We start from the raw sequence: 27,184 nt of genomic DNA, 5'->3' as shown, positions 1-27,184 counted from the left end.
TAGAAAAAAAATCCACAGGAATATGCACTTTCCAAAAAATATTCTGCCCTATTTAAGAAATTGATTTCATAGGAATTTGTCTCTGCTTTATACTTTTTAATCATATATTATACTAAGTTACATCCCAATATTTTCTGGAAGCAAATATTTACAGAATAAGTAAACTTTCAGAAGGTAGATTACTTTGAAAGCTATCCTAGTTTTAAGGTGTAACCATTGGTATCACAATATTAGCTATTAAATTATGCCACAAATTAGGACTTTAGCCCACTGACTAGTAGTATTTTAAAATCTGTACTCAAAGTACAATGGAAAGTATCACTCTATGTTATTTTATTAGAGAAATTGGGTTTCTATATATTTTTATCAACTCTGAATTTTTCATAGAAGTCTTTCACAGTTTTGGTTAGATCCAAGGTTTATAAACAAAATGTGACTTATAACTCTTCCATATGAAAAAGAGCACCCCATTGTGTTCTTTTTGCATTACAGGCTTCTCTTATACAATTTTTGTATGAAAATTGTCTGAAGATATTTGGCGAAGACATCACTTCTCTCATGGGAGATAATTCAAAGAGTTGTCATTACAATGAGAAGGCTGCAGGTACTGTGGATAATTTAATAAGCTTTAGGGAGACACAGACAGCAAGGTTGCCAGGGGTCATGGCAGATACTTAGCCCTGTTCTGGAGCCCAGAGCATCCCCAGGGCAATGATTCCCAGCTGCTCCTTCTTCTGAAGGCTGGCTAGCAGGTCAAGGGAGGTTTCACACTGTTGGAGACCCACGAAAGCATAGAAACTTCAAGACGTTTTGGCAGTATTAGGAGATAGCATGGTATGATACAGTGTTTGGGGATTTTTTAAAACACAATGTTAAATGGATCCCACATCTATATTGTATTATATATGTAGGTAAGCATATAATGCATAATTATTTATTTCTAGTAATAATATATAAATGTGCTCTGGTTGAAACCATAGCACGGGACTTTTATTCCTGCTCCATCCTCTTTATGATCAGTGGCTCTTGAGGCACCACAGGATTCCAGTGCTCTTTAAAAGAAGTTGAAAAGAACCAGCATCATTGAGAGAAAAGGACTTGACTTGATGTCAAACAACCTCTCCAGGGTACAAATTCCAGTGCCCCCATTTATCAGCTATAGGACCTTTGGCCAATTACTCTAGCTCCGTATCACTTTATTCATGCCTAAAATGTGGATAAAAATAATGTCTAAATCTTAGAAATGTTGTCAAGATTCAATAAGATAAAGGGTGTAAAACACATTTCTAAAACGTAATTAATAGAACTAGGAAAAGTTCCCCTGAGACTAGTGTGAGTATTATTGGAGCCTAACAAATCACAGCTCACTGGCAACACCCCATTTTTTGTAAAATGGCGTTTAGATTCAGAACCTGGAGATACATATCATCAATCCCTCCATACTTTTGACATGTCTTCGTTTTACGACATATACCTCATTGTGTTGAGGGAAGCTTTTGGATAATCCGTGTCATCAGGAATTAAGATGAGTCTAGTGCCATGTCAGAGAATGTGCTGGTGCAAGACAAGTGTTTGTTTTTCATGTCGTCAGTGACAGAAAAACAAACTGTTGAATCCAAGCCACTGAGAGTGCTACTGATTTCCCAAAAGGCACAACTGCAGAATGTTACCAAGTTCCCATCTGGCATGCGTCCATCCACCTACATATCTACAGTTTATGAAGTCACTGAAGACTGGAATCTCCATAATGACACTTGACACCTCCTCTTTATTTTTCCAATGAATGAGAAATGAACCCCTTCCAAGACCCAGCTATTTGCATTCAAAAGATTTTCCATGGTCCCATATATTCATATTGAGGATATCGTCCCACAAATTATCTCCTCTATCTTCAATGCCGACCATATCCTATTACCTACTTTTTGAATTGTATTGTACTGTGTTGTGTTGTATACTTTTATATGGATAATAAAAATCATTCCATAGCTCAGTAGGTTAGACAACCATTTCTTTGTTCATGATTCACATAACCCTTCAGTGGAAGCTCATTTGAGCAGTTCTGGTTTCAGCTGAGGTCACATGTGCACTTGCAGTTAGCCTGCAGCTCCTGTCGAGCTAACCTAGGTGTCTGTGTATTGGCGCTGGCTCTCAATTGGTCCCCATGTCTTCCATAAGGTAGCTTCTCCTCCTTTCATATGGTGGAGGAAGAGTACCCAGAGGCAAGAGGGACTTTTCAAGAGTTAATGTGGGAGAGGACTGTGCAAAGGACCACGCCAAAGGTGGTGGTTTTCAAGACGAGGAGGCATTATTTCTTGAGACCACACATCATAAAACTCACAGCAGCACCACTACCACACATATCCTTTCCTTCACTGGCTTTTCATCCTCATTTCTGTACACCAGCATTTCCTAAGGGGTATTCCAAGTAGGGTAGGAAGAATCTTTGAAATACTAATTTTTTTTTACCTGAGATATTCCTTCCCTCAACCTTCTTCCTACCTTAAGCTGCCTTTAGAGACAATTAAATCACCTCCTCCGGGCATAGAAGCAAGAGGAGAATATGAGGAAAAGGGATCTCCATGTTGCTTATGAGTTTTACAGTGTTGGCTTTCTAGGAAACAGAAATGATTCATGGCATAGAGTAGAAGATTTGGGTGGCAATCTCACGGGAAAAAAGCCCAAAACCTTTGGTAGGTACATAGGATATCTGCACCATTTCCTGCATGGAAACCAAATGGAAGCAGAAAATCCTCACAGAATAGTGAGCTGACATGTCTAAGAACTATGGGGCCCTCTATGTCCATGTAAGTTTCTTATACCTCAACATGGAACATGTATCTCCATCAGTCCCAGAATAGTATGGAAGAAATAAAAAGCCACTGGGTGTGAAAGACATGCCTCAGCAATAGGAGTACAGGCCAATTTCCCAGGACCAGAGAGCAGTTTGGACACCTCAGCAGCTATTTATATACATCAATGACACAGAGCAATTAGATAAGTGGCACTTCACCATTTTACAACTTGTCCTGCACCAGAAGACTCCAGAACATAGACACACTCATGGGGCAATTAAGAAAACCTAAATCACTACCAGTCTCAGAACAGAGAATCAAACTAGGCATCAAGTGAGCTATTTAGAACTACAGAACTGTACATTTCTGAGTTATGCCAGCGTGTAGGCGGAGATTGCTATCAGTGCATATAGAATATATGATCCATGCATTGTTTTCCCTTTCCCAGGAACGGTTCCCTTGTTAAATAGGTCTAGGAAATTCTTACTTTCCTTTTGGAAGTCAAATGCCCCAGTTTTCTTCCCCATATATTTCACATTATTCGACCCTTTTGAAGCGACGCCATTCATTAATGATCCTGGGAACATTTACTGTCTTGTGCCGAATAGTATCTTATACATTTAGTTTAACTTGGTGTAGACAGCATCATTTACGTTAAAGTTGAGCAAACCAAAGCTTTAAAATGCTGAGCTTCCTAAGTGGCAGAACATGGATGCTTCTGGTGCAGTGCTGGCCCTACATGAGTGGAGGTGCTGATGCACGTACTACATCCCAGAAAAGCCAAGTTGCCCGGTTTTTAAGGTTATTTGGTGAAATGTTCCTCATCTTTTTATCCTTCGACAGCTTGGCTCATCTGTTGACTCTTAAAGCAATCGGTTATTTAAGCAATGTTAAGGTATCTTCAAAGGGAAACATTCACTGCTGAGCAGTAGAAATTTGAACTCAGCTTTTCACTGCTGATCTCCTTTTCTTTGGAAAGTTCTTCCTTCAATAGGGAATGTTGAGTAGTTAAAAATCATCTCTGGAAACTGGTGGTCTATAAATGCATTCCTAACCTCTTATTGTTTTGCATTTTCTATGTTTTCTTTCAAGCCTTGTGCTTGTGTGTAGGTGTATATATACATGTATGTTTGAGTGTGTGTGTGAGGAAGTGTTTCCACACTTCATTGTGGCTTAGGCTCTTTTCAGTAAATGTTAAACCTATTTAACTGAAAACATCATTTCTGGGTGGGTTGGAGTGGTATCACAAGGGAACACAGCCACCACATAGCCAGCATGGAATGACTACTTCCCAAGGACCCTGACTGCAGAAAGTCGTCCTTGAAGGTGGCCCAGAGCAGAGGAACAGAGAAGTAGGGTCAGCAAGTTGTTTCCAAAGAGGCAGATCCTTTGGATGGTAGAACTTGAGCAGTCAGAAAGCCAAAGAGGAAATTTGAGGCTGAGGGGAGACTGGCTGTGAAAGCAGAGGATCACCACACTCAGTTTGACTTGCGTACCAAATCCTTCTAGCCTTTAAAATCAGATCTAACACCTGAACCCACTGATCACTCAGTAGAAAACAAACATCTCCAGGTTCAGTGTCTCCTGTTGCATTGCAAAGACAGTAACTGATGGCACAGGAAATACTGACCTTCAATCTGATCGAGTCTCTAGGTTTAACCATCAGTCTGAAGGATATGAGGAAGAACTCTTCAACACCATAACGATGGTATTAGCCAACAGCACAACGTGGAGAGTTGTACCCAACAAATGACTCCGTTTCCCTCCTCTAGCCACTACAATGAACACGCTCTAGAATGACAATGGTGAAAATAAGGCTAAGTGAATGAAAATACACTAACCTCCCTTCTTCCTTAGATTCAGGCCAGAAGACCATTAAAAGAAGTCTTTTCAGAAGGTTAGCCTCTTGGTGCTACGGTGCTACTTGCTGCAACAAGTGCACACCTGAGCCTTCTGCAGATCCCAGACAGCGCTTTGGAGTTCCCTCTCGTGGATATCTGTAGTAATGACAACTTGCCCTTCTCAATTCTGGTAGGTCTCAGTTTGGTCTTTTATTGCCTTCCTGAGGAGGGGGACCTCGGAGAGGCCAAGTGTTCTCATGCAAACTTACCCCAAATGGGGAAATCTATAGACAGCCCCTGGCTGTGGCTGAGAAGCTTTGGTAGTGTCATTTGATTTATCTATTGCAGAGTCATGAGGCCAATACAGCAGGACAACTTTTTGTCCATTCCACTTTTTTCCAGAGACCCACGTAGGCCTGTTCAGATCAGTCAAAATGGACTCTGTGCATGAATCATCTTCACATTTTCCCATTGCCTTCTGAACTCACAGTAGTCTCCAGTCTCTTTCAACTGAGTCTACCTAATCTAACAACTGAAAACATCTTACCTAAGACTAAAGACACATCCTGTGCCAAATATGAATCCATGAATCCTAACAGAATATGTTAAATGACAGTCACAGAGGCATCTTCAAAAAATCAGCCAATATAAAATCATGCAGAATCCTAAAGCAGAAACTAAATTCTGGGGACAGAGTTAACTTGGACTGAGCAATTCATTTCTTAATTTTGAAGAGAAGATCCTGAGAATACTGATAAACTGTAAAAGGATAATTGCATAATCTAGAATGAATGACAGGCAATTAGGTGTTCCCCATTGGCCTTTACCATACCTGGGAGTAAGGTGTGTGTAATCATTAGTTAATATGCACTTAGTGATACAGTTAAGGTTTAACATGTCTAAAAGTAAAACAAAGGTACTTAGAATGACTATCTGACTTTATTCCAGAAAGAAAGTTACTCACAGGCTACCAGTATAAGAAAGCTAATTCTCATAATTGGTGGATCAATTACCATGATGAATCTCTCTCTCTCTCTCTCTCTCTCTAATAAGACTCAGTTTTTATTCATACGAGGAACATGTAAGAATTTGGTGAATGGAATATATATCAGTACAAGAAACCAGCTTTTTTTTCAGAGAGCACTGAACAATGCCTTTTATATTTTTCTGTAATTCTTTCTATGCTAGTCAAATGGGCCAATAAATACTCTGAAGATTTATAGTGGATGGTGAGTCTTTTCCAGTTTTGTTTTGTTTTACTTACCCATAGCATAACTGGTGCTACGAACAAATTGGTTTTTTCGTAGTCTTGGGCCTCAATGTCAGTATTAATTTAGTTGGCTTGCTCTTTTAAAGAATGAAGTCATTCCTTTGTCAAATAAAAGAAACAAGTAGAAAAACCAAATTGCCAAAGGAAAATTGTAATTTCTTAAAGTGGATAAAGAGACTGCTTTATAAGAATGGGAGGTTTTCCAAAATGTAAAAGTGTAAAACTAGTTGGGGGAAAAAAAAAACATAACAAAACAACATCATCCTCAGGATAATAATTATCTCTGGGCAAGGAAAGACCAGGATTAGGAGAAAGGGGAAAGAAAGAAACTCCAAGCACACATACATCAATTTAAATTCTTGGAAGATTTCAAAATGCTTACACTTCACCATGTGCTTCATACTAATGAAGAACATGTTGTAGGTAACTTGATCATATAAATATCTACCACATACCCATGCACACACAAACGCACACATTGAATTGTATATGTAAACATACAAAACACTGTTCAATGAATAAGTAAATAAACGACAGAAATTTTAGGATTTTGTATTTATTCATAAGAGACCGATAGAGAGGCAGAGACACAGACAGAGGGAGAAGCAGGCTCCTCACAGGCAGCCAGATGCGGGACTCGATCCCCAGACCAGGATCACACCCTGAGCCAAAGGCAGGCAGATGCTCAATCGCTGAGTCACCCAGAGGTCCCTAAACTACAGAAATTCTTAGCATTCAGCAATTTTGTCTGTGATTCCTCTGTATTGATGATCTGGTTCACTCAGTCCAAGTGGCTGAACAGTAGTATTCCATTATATGATGATATATGTATGTGTGGGCACATCTAGTCAAACTTTCTAGAGGCTTACCTAGTTTATTAGCTTTCAAAGAAATTGATTTTTTAAATCATCTCCATAAATGTTTTTCCTAGGCTTATTAATTTGTGTTTTGTTTTTATAATTCTGTTGCTTCAACTTTCTTACTCTTTTGATTTCTTCATCTAGCTTCTTGGATTAAATGCTGGCTGATTGTAGTAAATATATTTAAGACTATTCAGAACTTCTAAGTATTGCTTTAGCTATACCTCACAAATTTATTTTTCATATTTTAGTTTGTTGATAAAGCCATTACAGTTTATGATTTTCCTTGTGAAGTCTTTTTTAACCTAGTCATTATTTAAGCATTTGGGTTTTTTTTTTTTCAGATTTTCTAACCTGTAGGATTTTAATTACTAGTTGTAATAGTTCATTTCTAATTAAACTGCACTGTAATCAGATAATATGGTTTGAATAACTATGACTCTTTGTGACTGAGAGTGTACAGTTGATTTTATAAATATTTACAATGTTGCATGCATGCTTTAGGAGAATGTCTATTCTCTGTTGTATCCTCTTTTGAGTGCAGGGATATGTAAACTCACAATTATGTCATACGTGTTACTCAAATTCTCTATATATTCTCCGAATGTGCAGTTTCTGAGAGAGGTGTTAAATTTTGCCACTATGCTTCTCTGAGCTTTTCACTTTTATTTTGTAATTCTGAGTTTTCGTAGTTGCTGGCTTTTGGTGTTTTATGGTTTAAGTCTATATTATTAGGCACATACAAATTTATAATTTCTGTAGCCTTTTCATGAATTATATATTATAGCTTATTTGGTTTATTCACATTAATGCTTCAACTTCATATTCGACTTTGACAGATATTGTTGCACTAGCGTTTTTTTTTTTTTTTTGGTTCATATATGCTTAGTCTATTTCTTTTTTTCCCTTTTTATATTTTCTGTTTTAGGTTGTGTGTGTAGCAGTGTCCCCTGTAAGCAGCATATAACTGATTTTTTTATATCCACACTGATAATTTATTTTTTTTTATTTATGATAGTCACAGAGAGAGAGAGAGGCAGAGACACAGGCAGAGAGAGAAGCCCCGGGAACCCGATGTGGGATTCGATCCCAGGTCTCCAGGACCGCGCCCTGGGCCAAAGGCAGGCGCCAAGCCACTTCGCCACCCAGGGATCCCCACACTGATAATTTCTGATGTTTATTAAAGCGATTTAATCTATTACATTTATTGTCATTATAGTATATTTCGAGTTATACTGACAAACCGTATTTTGTGTTTCTTTTTCATTGAAGATTCCTCCTGGTTCCTTTTTTCTTCTTTCCTAAGTTTTGTTAGATTCATAAATCATATTTTTGTATCCTCTGTGTCAATTTTTATTTATATTAGAATTTCTCAGCTATTATGTCTTTGACCAATTTGTTCCAATATTCCTCTATTATCTTTTACAAGAATCCATTAAAATTTTCTGAAACAATGATTCTCAAAGAACACTCGATACGAACAACCTTTTCACTTTTTCTCTTTGTACTGCATCCTGGGTAGAATTCTCAGTTCTTTTTTCCAGTTTATTAATTCCTTAACCTTGGTCATTCTAGAGTTTATTCTTTTACTTTCCTATTTTTTCTTTTCTCCACACCTATATGTTTTCTGGGATTACTAATCAGATCTTTTTCCTATTCATACAATTTTATATTTTTTCAGTAAAGATCATTTCAGGGGCATATGAGTAGCTCAGTCGGTTGAGTATACAATTCTTGATTTTGGCTCAGGTCATGAGATGGAGCCCCCACATGGGGCTCCTCACTGGGCGGGGAGTCTGCTTGAGATACCTTCTCTTCTTCTCTCCTTCCCTGCTCTCTCTTGCTCATGTGCTCTCTCTTAATTAAATGAAAATCTTTAAAAAGTTCATTTCATTCATTTTCCCCTCTGATTTTGGTACCAAGAAGTAGGTCTTACTGTGACAAATACCTAAAAATGCCAAAGCAGCTTTAGAACTGGGTAAGGGGGAAGGCTGTAGAAGTTTGGAGGGCCACACTGGGAAAAGCCCCATTGCTGTGAAGGAACTATTGGTAGAAATAATAGATGTTGAAGGCGATTCCGGTAAGAGTTCAGAAATAAAAGCAAGAGCTTCAGAGATAGACTGTATCTTTTAGAGAATACATAACTAATCAGAAACAGATTGTTCGAAACATGGATGTTGAAGATCTTTCTGTGAGATCTCAGATGGAAATAAGGAACGTGTTATTGGAAACCATAAACAAGGAGAACCTTGTCATGAAATGGCAGAAACTTGGCTTAACGAGTGTTCTAGTATTTTGTGGAAGTTTGAACTTGGAAGCAATAAAATCAGAGATTTATCTGAGTAGATTGCTCAGGAAAGTTTTAAAGGAGCTTGTTTCTTCCTGACTGCTTATACTAAAATGCAAGAAGAGAGAAATGAGTTGAAGAAGGTATTAAGCAAAAAGAAGTCAGGACTCAAAGATGTGGAAAATTCTCAAGTTTCCGAATTTCTCAGTTTGTCATCTCTGCTCTAGCACTTGTACTCATGCTCTTGCTATCCCTAGACAGTTCCCTTCTTGTCCTCTTCCCATCCATGTCCGACATATAGAGTCAGCTTCCCAACAAAGTCTGTCTTGATTTGTTCAGTCATGTTGGCATTTTCTCTTGTGAATTTCTGTAGCCTTATAATCATTTTCCTGTGATTTTTGTGACATGTAGTCTTTAAGGCACATTTCATTTTGTAATTTTACATTTTCTGAAATTGAAATTTCAATTTTACTCTCTTGTCTGTGTATATATCTATATCTTTTTCAGCAATTCTCTGTTTACCCATCAAATGCTTTTTATGGATAACACATATGTAATCCACGGGTCCTAGAATACGAGGAAATAGAAAATGTGACTGCTGAATGGTTCTCAGGTGGTTCTACATGGCACGTACAAGAGCAGGGCTAGAGCAGTGGGAAATTTAAGCAAACCAGTGGAGCCTTGCTCTGGTCACTCCACAGCCTTGAACAAGCAGCTCAACTCTTTTTTTATACTTTTTGCTTTATTACTTCATTTTTGGATCTGAGCAAAAAGTTTTGTGAACCCAAAAATATTGGTATAAATGTGTAGTATGTTTTAGCTTTGTCTCTCTTAGGAGAACACAGGCTTCTGCTCCCAAAGAGACTGGCACAGTTATGTCTAGATAATTGGGTCAGCTTATTCTTGATTGGTTTGTGTGCAAACATGCAGACTACATCCATAGTCATCACTCCTCTTAATCTTTCAAACATCTCTGTGCCAATCTCCTAAATGTTAGTTCCCTTCTAACATTTTCTTTAAAAAATGGTGCCTCAGGCCTCCCAGAATGAACACAAATTTTATAGCATTAATGGTTCTTTGCAGACAGCAAATTTTAGATTTCTTTCCAAAGCACATTAATGGGTGTTAAGAAAATCTGTAAATGGCTATAATTTAAGAAGAAAGTATTATCCTTAAGAGAAGATTAGAATTTGGAGGGAAAAACAACCACAATTTTTATCTAGAAACTTTTTATCTTCCCCCTCTGCCCCTTCTCCTGCATGCTCTCAATCAATCAATCAATCAATCATTCAATAAAATCTTTATTTCAAAAGAGGAAATGGGCTCACACAATTGTGGAGTCTGGCAAGTCTCAAATCTATAGGGCAAGCTTGCAGGCTAGAAATTCAGGTAAGAATTGATGTTATAGTCTTGAGCCCAAATTGCACAGGCAAATGAGACATTCAGGCAAGGTTTCTATGGCACAGTCTTGAGGCTGAATTCCTTCTTCTATTGGAAACTGGTCTTTGCTCTTAAGGCCTTCAACTGTTTGGATGATGCCCCCCACCCACACACACACACTACGGAATGTAATCTGCTTTACTCAAAGCCTACTAATTTAAATCTTATTCACATCTAATATATTCACAGTAACGTCTACACTAGTTCTTGACCAAACTATTGGGCACCATAGCATAACCACAATAACACATAAAATTAACCATCACGGTGTGTCATTGTCTATTAGGCTCTGTTTTCTACCTCTTTTCCTCACTCAGCTCTACTTCATTTCACCTTACTCCACCAAATAAAATGCAATATGATTTCAGCTTTGTAAGGGTCTCCAATCTGCTACAGACCTAAAACCTCTGAACTAATCAGGAGTTCAAAGAGCTCTCTAGATGACACAGCCACAAAGACCAAATTCCCAACAGCTTTGTGTATCAGAGGTTTTCCTGCATGGTAGGTTTGGTGGAAGAGACAATGAGTGAAAAAAGCAAATGTCTATGAGGCAGGCTGATCTCAAAATGTTAATACACATTTGCCACTGAATTCACATCATGGATGGTGTATCATTTGTGTCATTATTGCTCGAAGTAAATTTTCTTGAAGTCTTTAAACCTGTACCCTGATACATATGTCAAGACTGATGGAGAGTCGCTAGGTAAGGGTGGATCTGAGCTGCTCTTTCATTCTGTATTTGGAATCTCAGCAGTCATCTCCTGGAATTTTTTAGAGCAGAACTGATACAGCATCAGGGGCATTTCAAACTCTCAAAATGACATTTGAAAGCATTCAAATGAATGCAAGTAGCTGCATAAAGTAAGCACTAAAACGTGAGATTAACTATTGCTATGCTTCATGAGCCCTTTCACGTTTTTCTTCTAGCACCGTGGTAATAATAAAACTTAATCGTAGCAGCCTTGGCAGTTTAAAAACAGCACATATGTATTTCCACATTTGATTCTTCCTCCAAATAGCACCATGGACAAATATTGTTCGACAGATATGAAACTGGGGGCTCAGAATTCAGATTTCACTTGCGGAAAACAAATAGCAAATACTGGGTCAGAAGTAGATCACAGCTTTATCCACTATATCATCTCATCTGTTAAACATTCTCAATTGCTGTTCTGGGAAATAAAAATCATTATGTTTCCAAAGTAAATTATGAACCAACAGCCCCGAACGACTTGTGTTAGAGGTAACAGTTCTTACACAAGAAAAAAAAAAAGCAACTATTTGTGGCATTACCATGAAAGTCTCTTACTGTGAACTGTCAGAGAAAAAAATTAAATTTACAAGACTCTCATTGATTTAAAATGTAACATAAAAAAACTAGAAGAAAAAAGAAATGGTGTTTTGTGTTATGATGATGAAGTAATTTTCTTTTGTGTCTGGTAATTGCATTGGAAAACATTTTTAAAAAATAAGTACAACTCACACTTAACTACATCTTTGAAGAAGTAGAGGAAGGAGGATATTCATTCAGAGGATCAGCTTGATCTTTGCTTCTTTCACAGAGATCAAAAGACTTACTCTTATTTGAGAGGGAAAAGCAGAATTCCATTAGGACTGAGATGAAGGATGCTGGGAGCAGAGTAGCTGCCTTCTCAGTGCTTCCTAATTGGGTATCCTATCTCCAGAAGATACTCTTAATGGATTCTTCAAAATCTTAATTCCAGTAATTAAGCCATTTAGACATTGGAATGATGTTAAACAGAGTCCAGTAAGAGCAACAGGATTCAAAGTCACTGCAAATGACTAGAGTGGCAAAGAGATAAATGGATTGGAAAACAGGAAACTTTTTTCCTGGCCCTCTAAAGTTAATCTGCAGTGCCTCAAATGAGTTCATTTATCATTCATGGGCCAGATAATAGGTCTCAGAAATCTCAGAACTGGTTCTCTCTATATAAATCCATCCTTTGTTTTAGAAACAAATCCTAATTTTTCCCATTCTGTCCTCATCAGCACGCTGACTTCCGAGCCCAGCCCAACTCAGAATTTGTGGACTTCAGTGTAGTTAGGGGCCCGAATAATGTGACAAAATGTTCTTAGTTTTACTAAAATCAAACTCATCACACATATTACAGTAAGTTCTGAAGTTGGTTATGTTGTTTTTTTTTCTTTAAGCACAACCACAACAAAAGTGATAAAGCCCCAACTGTATTTTCTTTCCAATGACAATGAACAATGAAATGTTCTCTGTTTCTGAGAGGATCATGTGTTCTATAGAAAGTAATTTAATAAAAAAAAAAAGAACATCATTTAAGAAGGCACATCTTAGAGCAGTACAGACATTTAAAATTTGGGCCACGTATTTATGTTTTAAACTGCAGTTCTTACTCATTCTCTATCTTTTGCCATTTGCTTATCTCATTGGACAAGCATATTCTCAATAGCCGGTATCTCTTTCTCCATATATGGAACACTAATCACATACAGTTGAAAATCAGGAGGAAAATTAGCATTCTGTAAACACCAGTCACTTTCTTTCATGGTGCTTCACTTTATTTACTATAGAGATTTTATCGATATTGCCTGGAGTGACTTGCTCTTTTGTTGAGTTTATGGTTGATTTGTATCTCAACAGACTGTAAGTTCCATGAAAGCAGAGCCATTTTCTGTCACGTGTTCTTCTAGAGCCTGAGCCCCAAAGAGGTGTGCTTGGCACATAGTTTTGTTTTGTTTTTGTTGTTTTAGAGAGAGAGAGAAAGCTTATGCATGGGGGTGGGGTGGGGGGTGGGCAGAGAGAGGGAGAAAGAAAATCCACGCTCAGCATGGAGCCAATATGGGGCTCCATCTCATGACCCTGAGATTATGACCTGAGCCAAAATCAAGAGTAGGACACTTAACAGATTGACACTTAGCCCACCTGGCTGCCCCAAGGTATTCATGTATTTTAATAAACTCCAGGCACAGGACTAGACACATTGTGGACATTACCTCATTTAATTCTCAGAGTGATCTTGAAATGTAAATATATTAGCCCTTTTTCACAATGAGGAACCAAGGCTTAAAGGAATTAAGTAACTTGTGAAAAATCAAACAATTAGGAATTTAGGTGTGCTGTGTGTTCTGTTTGGGGACCATGTTACAAGAAATGTTCCCAAAGTAGGCCATGGCTATAAACAAGATGATTATGGGGACTAAACAAAGTGGTCTTAAGTAACAACAGCATCAGACCATAAAAAAATTATTCCCTTTAAAACTTCTTTGTAATTAACTTTATTACATCAAGGATAAAGTCTCAAACTGGTGCCAGTTTGTATGTATTGCTCCCGCAGTAATTGCTACTCTCTTCTTCTCTCTCTCTGTCTCCTTATTTCACTTAAGGGCAGGGAAGAATATAAACCCAGACTTTGTTTGCAGTGTAGAAATCTTCTACAACTTACTTAAGGCAATTAGTTCTGGTTTCTGATTTGCACTAGTAACAGAGTTCCATCATCAATAAAATTTTAGATAAAAGCCTTAAATTTACTTAAGGAAAGTATTAATTAGATAAGAGTACAGGTGGGCAGCCCTGGAGGCTCAGCGGTTTAGCACTGGCTTTGGCCCAGGTTGTGGTCCTGAAGACAAAGGATCAAGTCCCACATTGGGCTCCCTGCATGGAGCCTGCTTCTCCCTCTGCCTGTGTCTCTGCACATATATATATCATGAGTAAATAAATAAAATTTAAAAAATACCTGTGAAAATTGGTTGACCTTGAAAGGAGTTCTGCTGCTATATTACATTGTTTGTTATAACTAATCTTCAAACACAGAGCTAAGCACCTACTTTAAAGCTACAAGCTTGGGGCATAGATGCTTTTTAGGAATCGCAGCCTCAAAGAAAAAAAAAGGAATCGCAGCCTCTTTATGTGAATTTGAGTGTCAATTGAAGAATTCATAACATAGTCTATAGGCAGAAAAATTATTTTGAGACTTGCAAACTACAACGTATGGAAAATCCCACCCTCACTGTTCTACCTGCCTGTGTACATACCCTGTGAACTAAGGGCTCTAATCTTCATGCATTTGCAAATGAAGGCTTCTGGTGCCAGTGCCACTTTAACAGCTCTTCTTCTTGCCATCATACTAAAATAATGTTACCTTTCATTATTTACTAAACTTCTCTGCCAAGGAGGGTGATGTTTTACATCATTTAGTATTGTAGGAGTAGCATGGTTGACTTTTTATTGCTTTGTTTTGTACTAGGCAAAGAGAATATTCAGAATATTTGGCATTTAATGGAAATAGGAATTACTAAGTGAGGACAAGTTTTTATGACCGCTTGGATCAAAGTCCAGAAACAGAAGTCTTACACTTCCGTGTAGCTTTCAGCGATAGACTTTTTATTTGACACTGCAAAACTGTGCTGAATTAGTTCACATTCCTGGTCCTGTGTCTAGGATTTTTTTCACTTCTTTTCTTTTCTTCGCTCTTTCTTTGTTTCTGTCATAATTTTTCTCATCTCTAAAAGCTGTAATATTCTTATTTGCAAAATAGTTCTATTAAAATCAGATGAAATAAATTTAACACCAATAAAAGATAAATGTATTATAAAAAATTCAAATGAAATAAAATCAGATGATAGATATCAAATAAATATTGCCATCCACTTTTTCAAAAGATACTGTTTCTGTGAATATATAGGAATATAATTCCAATTATCAGATAAATGATTTGTGAGGCATATGTTATTAAGTTGTCACTAGTGTTGAAGATAATAAAACTCTATGGTTATTGACTCAGTCTGACTTCGGTCTTATTTATAATAATTTTATGGTGGTAATTCTGATGCGGTAATGACCTTTTCTTTTTGTATGGTTTATAAACAGCGTTCATATAGCCAGCTTTAAGCTGCTCTTTAGTACTCACCTCAAGATGTGCAGTTTTTAGTATTTTGAATATGTTGTGCAACAAAATTTTCTTTTTAGTAATTCCACCTAAATATTTAAAATATCCGAAACTGGCTTTTAAGTTTCAAAGGTAGAATTTGTACCTTCATCCTTATCTGAATACAGAGAAGGTTTCCTAAGGTTTGAAACACAAAATAACTTAGGACTTTGCTTGAACTTCCTACTGCATTTTAAGAATGCTCAAGAAAGATTTCTTCTGTAGTTGAAAAGGCTACACAGAACTGTTTGGTGTTTATTAGTTTATCCCCCAAACATTTTTCAACCTAATATTTTATTAAACCTGTAACTGTTATGTCGAATTAGATGTGTTCTTTGTTCTCAGAGCTGATTATAGGATGACAGCCTCTTCCTAGGAGGAAAGTCTTCCATAAGGACCACTGGGCAATTAAACAAATCACTGAGTTGATTGATCATGGAGGGTTCAAAACGACTAATTTCTGAATTTAGGATGCAGTCTAGTTACTGACTTTGCAGGACTTCCTATGAAATTAGTTTAGCTGGATAGATGCGGATTCAGTTGACCAGTGTTTACAGCTGATTGATGTGGTCGTGGTGATATCTGTTATATCAGGCTCTGAGTAAAAAGCGCCTGTGAGCTACATACCTAGGAATAAAAAATGAAGGAAGGCTTTCCAATATAGGAGTCATTCATTTGATATTTAGCTCTGTAATCTTATTTACCGACTTGGTATTCCCACTTAACTTGAACTATATATATTTTTTTACGATGTAAGTGCTTTATTCATTTTCTCTAACTGGTAGAAATTTACGCTTACTGCCAAGCAAATGTTTAAGGCAGGTAAAGCCAAGTACTCACTTGGCTTAAGTTTTGACACTGCAAAACTGTGCTGAATTAGTTAAGAACTTGAGTTCTTAAGAGTCATTTTGCTAAGTATTCTAAAAACCTTTTAAGAAGCTCTTAAGGATATCTATTTATTTCTCTGGTTTGTAGTTTGTACTGAACATGCTATTTAAAGTGTTATGTGCCATTGGTAGCTTCTGTTTTCCTCGAGACTTTTCCTCTGATTCTGAATTGTAAAGTCAACCTTTTGGAAATTACCTTTTCTGAATAATTTTATTAAAACTAAACTTGGGACTGAAAAGATCCTCTTCTAGTATCATATCTCTAGTGATAACTATAAAAAATAGCCATCCTTATTTCTGCTCTCTGTACATATACCGAGGTATAAGAAAAGATCCGGATCTCTTAAGCTGATGAAATAATTAAAACACACACACACACACACAGAATTTTTGCACTTTAGAGTTAGAGAGGATCATGTAATCCGGTGTTTCTCAGACTTAAGTAGTGTTCCCCTGCTAAAGACAGTCTTATTCATCTCTAGCATATTAGAAAGCATTTGGTCATAAGTAACATAAACCCTACTTGGATGCATATAAAATTGACTTACATGATTAAGTGCCTGGAGATTGGTTTGGTTATGAAATTGAGCTGATCAAATACCCGTCAAGATTCTGTTTGTCTGTATGTCTGTTTAATCTGTTTGTCCTTCCTTCAGTCCATCCATTCACCTCTTCTTCCTTCTTTCTTTCCTTCTGTCCATCTACCCTTCCATTTTTTGGTCTTATGCTGTGTTGGCTTTATTCTGTACGTTTTCTTTATAGGCTGGAAGCCTTTTTGGTGCAACTTTCGGTGGCTCTTAATATTCTGAAACTAGAGAAATACCTTGTTATTTGTGTCAGTCCTCTCAAAATTACTCTCGCCCTGCCTGGGTCATGTGCCAGCTCTGGACCAATCACTGTGTCCAGAAGAATAGGTTTATCCAAGGGGTGGATAAGCCACAATCTGAAATGCCTTTGGGGGAGAGGGAATTTCCTAAAAGAAAGCGATGTAGACACAGCAAGAAGTTCCAGATACCTACCATCTAGTGCCGGGCTTCCTTTTATTTAATGTTAGTTAAACGTGGAATTCTTAAGAGCTGGTATAATGCTGCCATAATTACAGCATTTTTCCAATTGTAATACCAAAATAAATTTGTGAGTTAATTACGAACTAAAATGGTACAACCCCAGCCAGATACAAGTTGACAGCATTTATTAAATCACCTTTTTAGAGTGAATCTGGCCCTGCCTGCCCAGTAAAGGGTCTGCTGAGGTCAGCTCACCTTTGCTACAGTTGCCTTAATGATGATTGACTTCTTCCCCTGGGTCTGCTCAGTCAGGAAGCTTTTATTCCAATAGCACAGCATACCAACTTTGGGTTTTCCTTGGTCTGAAAGCATATTTGCATATCAAGTTGGTCTCTTTTCAAGATTTCCCTTTGTTCTGCGACCACTAAACTGCAGTGTGATTGTGAACACAAATATATACCTGACTGCCAAAATTGCAGGACAGTGCTTGATTCCAAGGTGGTCATCCCAGTATTTTAAAGTATACTTCTTTCACCTTCTTTCTCTCCTCCTCCTCCTCCTCCTCCTCCTCCTCCTCGTCCTTCTTCTTCTTCTTCTTCTTCTTCTTCTTCTTCTTCTTCTTATTATTATTATTATTATTATTATTATCAGTGTGGAAACACAAAATTTAAGACACTTTCATAGAAAAATTACAGATCTCCACAACACACTTGTTTGGGGTCCCTCCAATTGGAGGTGCCCCCAAGTGCCAAACCAGCACAGTCTTTCCCATATCTCAGCTGCAAAACAAATCAGTTTACATATTTACAGCATAGACGTCAGTGACTATGTTTTCTTTCAGAGATAAGTAGGATTTCCTTTAAGGAATATTTTTCACACATGTGTTTGTGAGTGCACGGAAATTTACAGAACACATCTCTTTCAACTCTCAGTCAAGTGTGAATGTAAAACCACATGAAGCAGTTATGCATTTAATTTGTATTGGGTCCCAGTTAGCTTCTCAGATGTTTTCATAGCTGGAGAAAACTTGGAAATACTAGATAACTTCAGGCAGAGCGTTCATGTCCTTTCCATGCCAGATCCAAGAGAACTAATCACTGTAATATCGGAGTAGAGGTTATTTGAGGATATCACTTGGAGGTGCTCCGAATCTCCCCAGCTTCATATAATAGCCTATTATAGTGTAGTCATCTTTTCTTTATCTAAAGCAGTACTCCTCAAAGGGGATGCTGTGGGGGTACCTAGGTGGTCTAGTTGGTTAAGTGTCCAGCTCTTGATTTTGGCTCTGGTCATGACCTGAGGGTTGTGAGATCAAGCCCCACCTTGGACTCCATCCTGGGCATGGACCCTGCTTAAGATTCTCTCTCTCTCCCTCTCACTTTTTTCCCTCCCCAGCTTCTCTCTCTCCCCCTCTCAAAAAGAAAAGGTGAGGGATGCTATTGGAGTTCGATGGTGGCTTTTTTATGTTGTTTTGAGACACTGTACAACACATTGCAGGATATTTAACATCCCAAGGCCCCAGACACTAATTGCCAGAGTGCCCCCATCATACTGACCCACATTTCCAAATGCCCCCAAGGACATACTATTACGTACATACTACTTGGTTAGAAGCCATTGTTCCAAACTCTTTCATATTGATTTCTACTGATGAATACTGTGTAAGGGCCCCAGATAGGACAAATCTTAGCTTCAAACCCTGGAGCTATCTCTTTCAAAGAGTATGACCTTAGGTGCTTCATTTGCCTCCTCTGTAAAATGGGGATAGCATTTACTTTGTAGGGTTCTTAAGAAATTTAAAGGAAATAATGTATATTTTCTTCTCTCTCCTAGAATGAATTTCAGTAGTTTACTCTTTTATCTTTATCTTGAGAATCATCAGCACCTTAAATATAATCACAGACAGTCATTGCTTTATTCTGGCAAGTGGGAATTAGAACAAATGAATGGTGATTTTATAGATTTTAAGCGTCCTTATTTTTTACATGAATGTTAATTAATGATTTGAACAGAACCATTTGTGAATTCTGTGAGGTACTGGAAAAGGAAGTGGAAGGGGAGCTCAGACCTCCCAGTGCTGTCCCCAGCATTGGAATTGGCCCAAATTAATAACCCTCAGCTTTAAAGTGAGAGAGGGTAGGGAATCAAAGCAGAGACATTCATTAGTGAGCTTAAAAATCTCTTTCAGGTCTCCTAACTCAGGGAAAAGAACTAGGGGTGGTGGAAGGGAAGGTGGGCGGGGGGTGAAGGTGACTGGGTGACAGACACTCAGGAGGGCACTTGAAAGGATGAGCCCTGGGTGTTATTCTATATGTTGGCAAATTGAACACCAATAAAAAAAAATTTATGAATAAAAAACTCTCTGCTCTAAGCATTCTTTTTTTAGGCTTATTTGAGAGAGCAAGAGAGAGAGCATGCACACAAACAAAAGAATACAAGCAGGGGGAGCTGCAGAAGGAGGAGGGAGAAGCTGACTCTCCCCTGAGCAGGGAGCCTGATGCCCATGGTTCCTTGCTCTATCCCAGGACCCTGAGATCATGACTTGAGCCAGAGGCAGATGCTTACCCGACTAAGCCACCAGGTGCCCCAGCACTAAGCATTCTTGATTCTCACAAGGAGAGCAGAGTGTCAGATTCTCAGATTCAATAGTTTTCTTCTTTAACTACTTTCCAAATATATGAGTAGTGGATGCAGGTCAAATCATTCAAACAGTGTAACTCAAACTGTAAAATTAGGATTGAAGGGCAGGAAAAATATCTAATGTTATATTTATTTTTGTGAGTTATTTTTGTGGTTTTCCTACAGATCATTTTAGCAGATTTCCGTATAGGTGTTTAACCATCCCTTTCCAGACAAATAATTAGTATAATTTTTGTAATTCTGGTTTTAAAGTGATTAATTCACATGACTTATGGAAAAAAGCACTGGACAGAAAGAAAAAGGGATGACACTTTAATAGTAATCTTCAAAACTTGGGAATATGTTGTGTTTTGTGGATTACTCAGGTCCTGCAACTTTTTAATCTACTTGTCTGAAGCATCCTGCAAATCTCCCCAAATATTACTGCTCAAAAACCTGGTGCATAGCCCTCCTGGAGGCCCAAGCTTCAGCATACTTAGAGAATTTCCTCAATTGAGCCCCTTCGGTAGGAGCTATAACAGACCAACTTTAGTTTCCAAATCTGTATCAGAGTGTTAAAGTATTATGTTATCTAGTACTAAAAACCATTCTGCGATTTAGAATTATGATTATTGTGAAATATTGCAATTGTTTTCATTATAGTTATTTATTTTCTCACATTTGTTGTGAGTTTTATCTTTGATATTTTGAAAAAAGGTCCCCCAAATCTATAACTTATTTCTGCAAAAAAAATTAAGTTTTTGATAGTAATGGGAAAACAAGATATGTTCTTATATTTATTTTTCTCAACTAAATATTCAGCTCTTTATTTTTATACATTATTCAGAAAATTACATCATATATAGTGTAGTTATTATTAGTCTAGGGAGTCTTAATGGTTTTTCAGTACTAAATTGAGAGAAAACAAGCATTGAAAAGACCATTTTATTCCTTTAAGTGTTTCTGTACAGATATTAGTGCTTTTAAAACAGGAGCCTAAGAAGCAGCAGTGGCTAACATCTAGTTGTTCTGTACAAGCCTCTTGAATAATTTTTATTTTTACAAGAAATCACTTTTGAAGGTATACTCCATTTAATAATGTTTGATTAACTGAAAAGTAATATCTATCATGTATTAAAGACTGTATTAGGCATAAGGTTTGTCTGAGACTCTATGCTGTCACGTTATATGTCTCATTTCCTTAAATTTTTAAAAAATATTTATTTATTTATTTATTCTACTTTACATTTTGTGGCTTTTTTATTTTCATGTATCTATTTTTTATTGGTGTTTAATTTGCCAACATATAGAATAACACCCACTGCTCACCCCGTCAAGAGCCCACCTCAGTGCCTGTCACTCAGTCACCCCTACCCCCCGCCCACTACCCCTTCCACCACCCCTAGTTCGTTTCCCAGAGTTAGGAGTCTCTCATGTTCTGTCTCCCTTTCAGATATTTCCCAATTATTTTTCTCCTTTTCCCTTTATTCCCTTTCACTATTTTTTATATTCCCCAAATGAATGAGACCATATAATGTTTGTCCTTCTCTGATTGACTAATCTCACTCAGCATAATACCCTCCAGTTCCATCCACGTCGAAGCAAATGGTGGGTATTTGTCGTTTCTAATGGCTGAGTAACATTCCATTGTATACATAGACCACATCTTCTTTATCCATTCATCTTTCAATGGACACTGAGGCTCCATCCACAGTTTGGCTATTGTGGACATTGCTGCTAGAAACATCAGGGTGCAGGTGTCCCGGCGTTTCATTGCATCTGTATCTTTGGGGTAAATCCCCAGCAGTGCAATTGCTGGGTCTAGGGCAGATATATTTTTAACTCTGAGGAACCTCTACACAGTTTTCCAGAGTGGCTGCACCCTGGAATCCCCTATCTGCAGTTCATATTCCCACTAACAGTGCAGGTGGGTTCCCCTTTCTCCGCATCCTCTCCAACATTTGTGGCTTCCTGCTGTGTTAATTTCCCCATTCTCACTGGTGTGAGGTGGTATCTCATTGTGGTTTTGATTTGTATTTCCATGATGGCAAGTGATGCAGAGCATTTTCTCATGTGCGTGTTGGCCATGTCTATGTCTTCTTCTGTGAGATTTCTGTTCATGTCTTTTGCCCATTTCCTGATTGGATTGTTTGTTTCTTTGCTGTTGGGTTTAATAGTTCTTTATAGATCTTGGAAACTAGCCCTTTATCTGAGACGTCATTTGCAAATACCTTCTCCCATTCTGTAGGTTGTCTTTTACTTTTGTTGACTGTATCCTTTGCTGTGCAAAAGCTTCTTATGTTGATCAAGTCCCAATAGTTCATTTTTGCTTGTGTTTCTCTTGCAAAAGAAAAGAAAAGAGAAGAGAAGAGAAGAGAAGAGAAGAGAAGAGAAGAGAAGAGAAGAGAAGAAAGAGAAAGAGAATAAAATAAAAGAAAGAGAAAAAAAGAAAAAAAAAAACGGGTGGGGGGTCAGAAACAAATCAAAAAACAAAAAAAACAAGGGGGAGTACCCTCTGATTCTGTGTACTGTAAATCCCTCGACCCCCCCTGGAACTTTCCAGTGCTGCTTGGTGAATAATTTGTTTTTCCCCTGTCCCCCTAGCTGGTCTCCTGGGGGAAGGGCCTGCTGTGCTGATTTTCAGGTGTTAGCACTTGGGGGAACTGCTCAGTCCCCTGCCTGCTGCAAGGCTCAGTGAAAGATGTTTAAACTGTTTATCAGGTGAGGCCACTGTGAAGCTCAGTGGGGGTTGTTTACCCCTTGAGGCCCCAGGAGGAGCAACCAGAGTAGTGGCAGCCAGCTCTCCAGCCCTACAGTCAGCTCCCGCAGTAACTCGGGAGCTCTCAGTCTGCAGGGGCCTGGAGACTCCGGGGCGGGGGCACTCATCTGCTCAGCTTGTGGCAGGAGCCTCCTTGTTGTCCTTGGCCCTCGCGGCTTCTACCTGTCAGCGAAGGAGGCCAGATACTGGGCTGTGTCCCCGGCGCCCTGGGCTCCCAGGCCTGTGCTGTTGGAATCCTGCTCCTGCCACGCAACCCCCTTCACGCGGAGCCGCAGCCGGAGCCCCTCCGAGCTACTCCCTGGTCTAGCCAAGTGCACTGCAGCCCTTTAGGGAGCTCGGCTCTGGGGTGTGGCGTGCTGTCCCCGGGGCGCAGGTGTCTGTTAGTGCCTCTGGGAGCCTGAGGGCATCCCCACCCTCCTGGGTCCTGCTCCAACTTCCTGTGAGCCCCTTTCCATCTGGGAAGATTGGTGAAGCTCCTGCTTCTCCGGGACGGGACTTTTCTGTCCTGGGGACACCGTCCCCAGCCTTAGCCGGCTCCACATGGGGCCCCTTCCCCTTGGATGCTTTTTGTTTCTTTATTTCTTTTTCCCCGTCCTCCTACCTTGATAGATGCATGAAGTCTTCTCACTGTAGCGTTCCAGCTGTTCTCTCTTTAAATCTCAGGCCAAATTGGTAGATTTTGAGGATTGTTTGAAGGTTATCTTGGTAATTTGGTGGGGAGAGGTGACTTGGGAACCCTACTCTTCCACCATCTTGCCCAGAATACTTTTCTGACATTCTTCAGCTACACATATTTAGGGCACTAATTACTTGTAATGAAAAACTGACTTAATTTTTCACATCAACCCTTTTAAGTTATTTAACTTCCTGTGTACTGTATTCTGAATGCTGTTCAGTTAAAGAGACTGCGATCTGTAAAAATATGTGTTTTCTATCTGCTTTTCAATCTGGAGATAGGGGATTCCATGGGTCAGGGTTATTGGATAATACCCCTGGAGAAGATATAAACAGGTAGGCCTCGGTGATATGTGTATACGTGTGTATAAGCCCAAAACAGCAAGAATTTTTAACAGAATCCTTTGAAAAATCACTAGGGGTGGTGAAAGGGGAGGAGCGAGGGGGTGGGGGTGATTGGGTGACGGGCACTGAGGGGGGCACTTGACGGGATGAGCACTGGGTGTTATTTTGTATGTTGGCAAATTCAACACCAATAAAAAATAAATTTATTATTAAAAAAAAAAGAATCCTTTGAGAAATCAATAGAAAAAGCCCTGTGCCCTTTGCTGAAAAACTGTAAATCTCTACTGTCCTAGTGACGATCTTTGTTGATTTCTAAAAATGTGTCTCTCTTGGGTTTAAATCTGAGAACGGTGGGCTGTCAGAATTGATTACATGAGCAGACTTTTTTTTTCTTTGTGCTTCTAAGGATATCCTGAGATCTGTTTAATTGGACACTGAAGGCAGAGCATCTGGCCTAACTTCAGTTAAAAACAAAGGAAAAAATGCCTGTAATTTAATATAAACATATGGTGCCATCTGATTCTCCAAAGATATCCCTACCTTAAATATTAGTGCTTAAAACTAGCTTCTTTTTCTTTTCTTTTCCTTCCCCACCTTAGCTACATTTTTTTTTTATGTAACTGGCTTAGGAGGTCTGTGCAAATCAAACAGGGTTTGGGATCGAGATGGTTTTTACTGCAAGATGAGAATATTCACTCATTACAGGCCCCCAGACATGTGGGAGATGATCTTCAGTAGGACAGTAACCAATACACTTCATCTTCATGAAAATTCAAATAAAAGATGATGCTATTTGGAAGACAAGTTTTGACAGGAAAAAATTATATTTTGGCTGCAAAGGTTAGTTAGATGCAGGAAAATGATACTAAGAGGAATATCTTCCTTATTCCTTAGACTTTAAAAATGTTCAATTTATTACCTCAGGGTTTGGTATCAAATTAAAAATAGATAAATGGAGACTTTAATAGTAGCCATCTGTCTGGAGAGTTTTTATTTGGTTTGTCTGGAGAGAGGAAGGATGGCTTAGATTATCTTTGAATGTCTCTTAGATATTTCAAGAGGGGAATGCTGTGGGTAGGGTGGGAAGATACAAATCACATGAGCAGATGATCTTACAGCTTCAGGGAAGTGTTAAGACTGGGAAGGGGAACAAGGCACTTCAGAGTTGGAGGGAACAGGTAGCCTGCAGAGAGGAACTCAGAAGTCATTTGGTTCAGGGTGTTTTGAATAAAATAAATAGTGGTTCTGTTAATGAACAAAAAGAAGTATCTCAGCTATGAATATGTAAGCAACTCTACAGTACACTGCTGTCTATAATCTTGTTGCTATGAGAATATAAGTAATCCTGAATCGATATGTAAAATGGATGTATTGAAAGGGACAGGTTTCATCAGAAGTTTAATATAAAATTAAATGGTGCTTGTCTCCTAAGCTGTGATGTGGTGTGAGATGGTTACAGACAACCAGAGTGAATACATCTAATGGACCGGAAATAAGTCACTAATACTGAATACCTGGACCTGGTTGGAGGCAAAGGGCCTGGGAAAAAGCTGAAATATACAAAGAGCCAACGATGCCCCTGGCCGAGTGTCCTTACTCTAATAAGTCACAGAGAAATCTTTGTTACATTTCACATCTTTGAAGAAAGAATTCCAAATGTCAGACACATCTGATGTATATTGTACTTCCTACTGGGCAGCCAATGTATGACTCAGAGGTAGTTTCTGTGAGTAGTGCTGTCCTCTCCAACGGAGATATGTCCCTGACAGAGCCATTGGGGTTTCCCTACATAAAAAAAAAAAAGTTGGATTGTGTGGATTCCAAACAGTAATGGTGTTCTGGAAGAGAGTGTCTGTTTGTGTAAATGGAGGTCTCAGTCCTTGGATTCCCCAGAAGATTTATGTGGGGATCTGCACTCCAATAAAGATAGCCAGAAAGAATGTAGTAAATGCAAAGCGGTTCATTAAAGCAAAAAAAGTGCACTCTCAAGGTGGGAGAATAGGCAGGTTCTGCGAGGTGGAACCGGCCCCTAGGTTGTTCTGGAATTGGGTATTACTGGGCCTCTCTGGGCTGGGAGGAGCTGTGATCTGCAGTGAGGTGGTCTCTTAATGGAGGTTGCCTCCAGTCATTTGGGAAACTCCTCCCACAAGTTGGGAGTAAGAGTTTGACCCTCTGAGGTTTGGCAGCCTTCTCCGTGGGGGGGGGGATAGAGAGTTGTAGCCATTATGCAAATACATTATAATGAGTCTAGGGGTTACCTTGGGGTAGGGGTGGAAGGGGAGAGAGCATGTTCTACACCTGAGGCATTTGATCTGCCCACCCCAAGGTCTTAGAAACTACAAAGGAGGCCATTGTCTTCCCAGGATTTTTTTTTTAATTTTTATTTATTTATGATAGTCACAGAGATAGAGAGAGAGGCAGAGACATAGGCAGAGGGAGAAGCAGGCTCCATGCACTGGGAGCCTGATGTGGGATTCGATCCCGGGTCTCCAGGATCGCGCCCTGGGCCAAAGGCAGGCGCCAAACCGCTGCGCCACCCAGGCATGCCTCTTCCCAGGATTTTAATGTGTAGCTTATTTATCACCAGCCTTGCCTCTGCTCCTCTCCCCATCATTTCCCTTTAAAGACTGGGGACCGTGCCTTAGGGTGTTCCTTCCACTGCTTCAGTCTCCCTTCTGCAAAACAGTCGCAGATTTTAAAATCTGATTCTAAGAAAATTTTTGTTTCAAGAATCTAATGGCATTGCTGCTCATTCTGCTTCATTTAGCTCTTTGTCAAGGTAAACAGTTTTGTTACTGTAGCTACAGAGGAACCGGGAAAGGAGACTTCATACCCAATTATCTAACGTGACTTATTTAATGATTTATTCACTGTCCTTAAAGAACAGTGAGTTGATGTCCTCTTTGAGGAGGGGCATGGAGAGTTCTTTCTATGTATCCCAGCAGTCTTTCTGGACACTTCTGACGTTACCCAATGGGCAGTGAGGGGTAAGCAGCAACATAGCACAGTTTTCAAGTGCCTCTCAAAGGAGATCTCAGTATGAGCTTTCCTAGTGAGAAGTTACAAATTCCCATGGCTTCTCACCTAAACATATGAGATATAAATAGTAGGTGTTTATAGTCCTGAGTTCTTCTTTTAGCAGTTACAATATCAAAAATTAAATTTCTGCTTCTCATGGAGGTCTCGCATTTTGTCAGCAAGATTTTTAAATGATTATTGAGGATCCTTTGGCATTTAAGAAAACAGGAATTGTTTGAGACACATGGCAGTGAATGGTATAAAGACAGAACAGGAAAACTGCATTTTTTCTGGACAATATATGCTAAAATCTTGACATATCAGTGTTTGGAGCTCATGTAGCAGATGTTTTGATGTAACAGTCTTTTGGAGGTAACTTGACCTCTGCAGATGGCTTCCTAGTCTGTACATCAGTATGTGGCTGGACCTGTGCAGTTTGTTTGATGTC

At 38.9% G+C, this 27,184-nt stretch overlaps 1 protein-coding gene across 1 annotated transcript in view; it reads left to right on the top strand.

The window, feature by feature from the left end:
- LOC140598716 (rho GTPase-activating protein 20-like) overlaps window positions 1-27,184 on the top strand; it is a 45,775-nt gene that overhangs the window by 16,992 nt on the left and 1,599 nt on the right. Inside the window, exons 9-10 of the mRNA XM_072757242.1 lie at window positions 493-604; window positions 4,650-4,823. Of these exons, the coding sequence (XP_072613343.1) occupies window positions 493-604; window positions 4,650-4,795 (258 nt within the window). The 3' untranslated portion in view covers window positions 4,796-4,823. The remainder of the gene's footprint in view (window positions 1-492; window positions 605-4,649; window positions 4,824-27,184) is intronic.

Source organism: Vulpes vulpes, chromosome 4 (genome assembly GCF_048418805.1).
Source record: "Vulpes vulpes isolate BD-2025 chromosome 4, VulVul3, whole genome shotgun sequence".
NCBI lineage: Eukaryota > Metazoa > Chordata > Mammalia > Carnivora > Canidae > Vulpes > Vulpes vulpes.
Note: the sequence above shows the minus strand (reverse complement) of the source record. Positions and strands in the feature narration are given on the sequence as shown.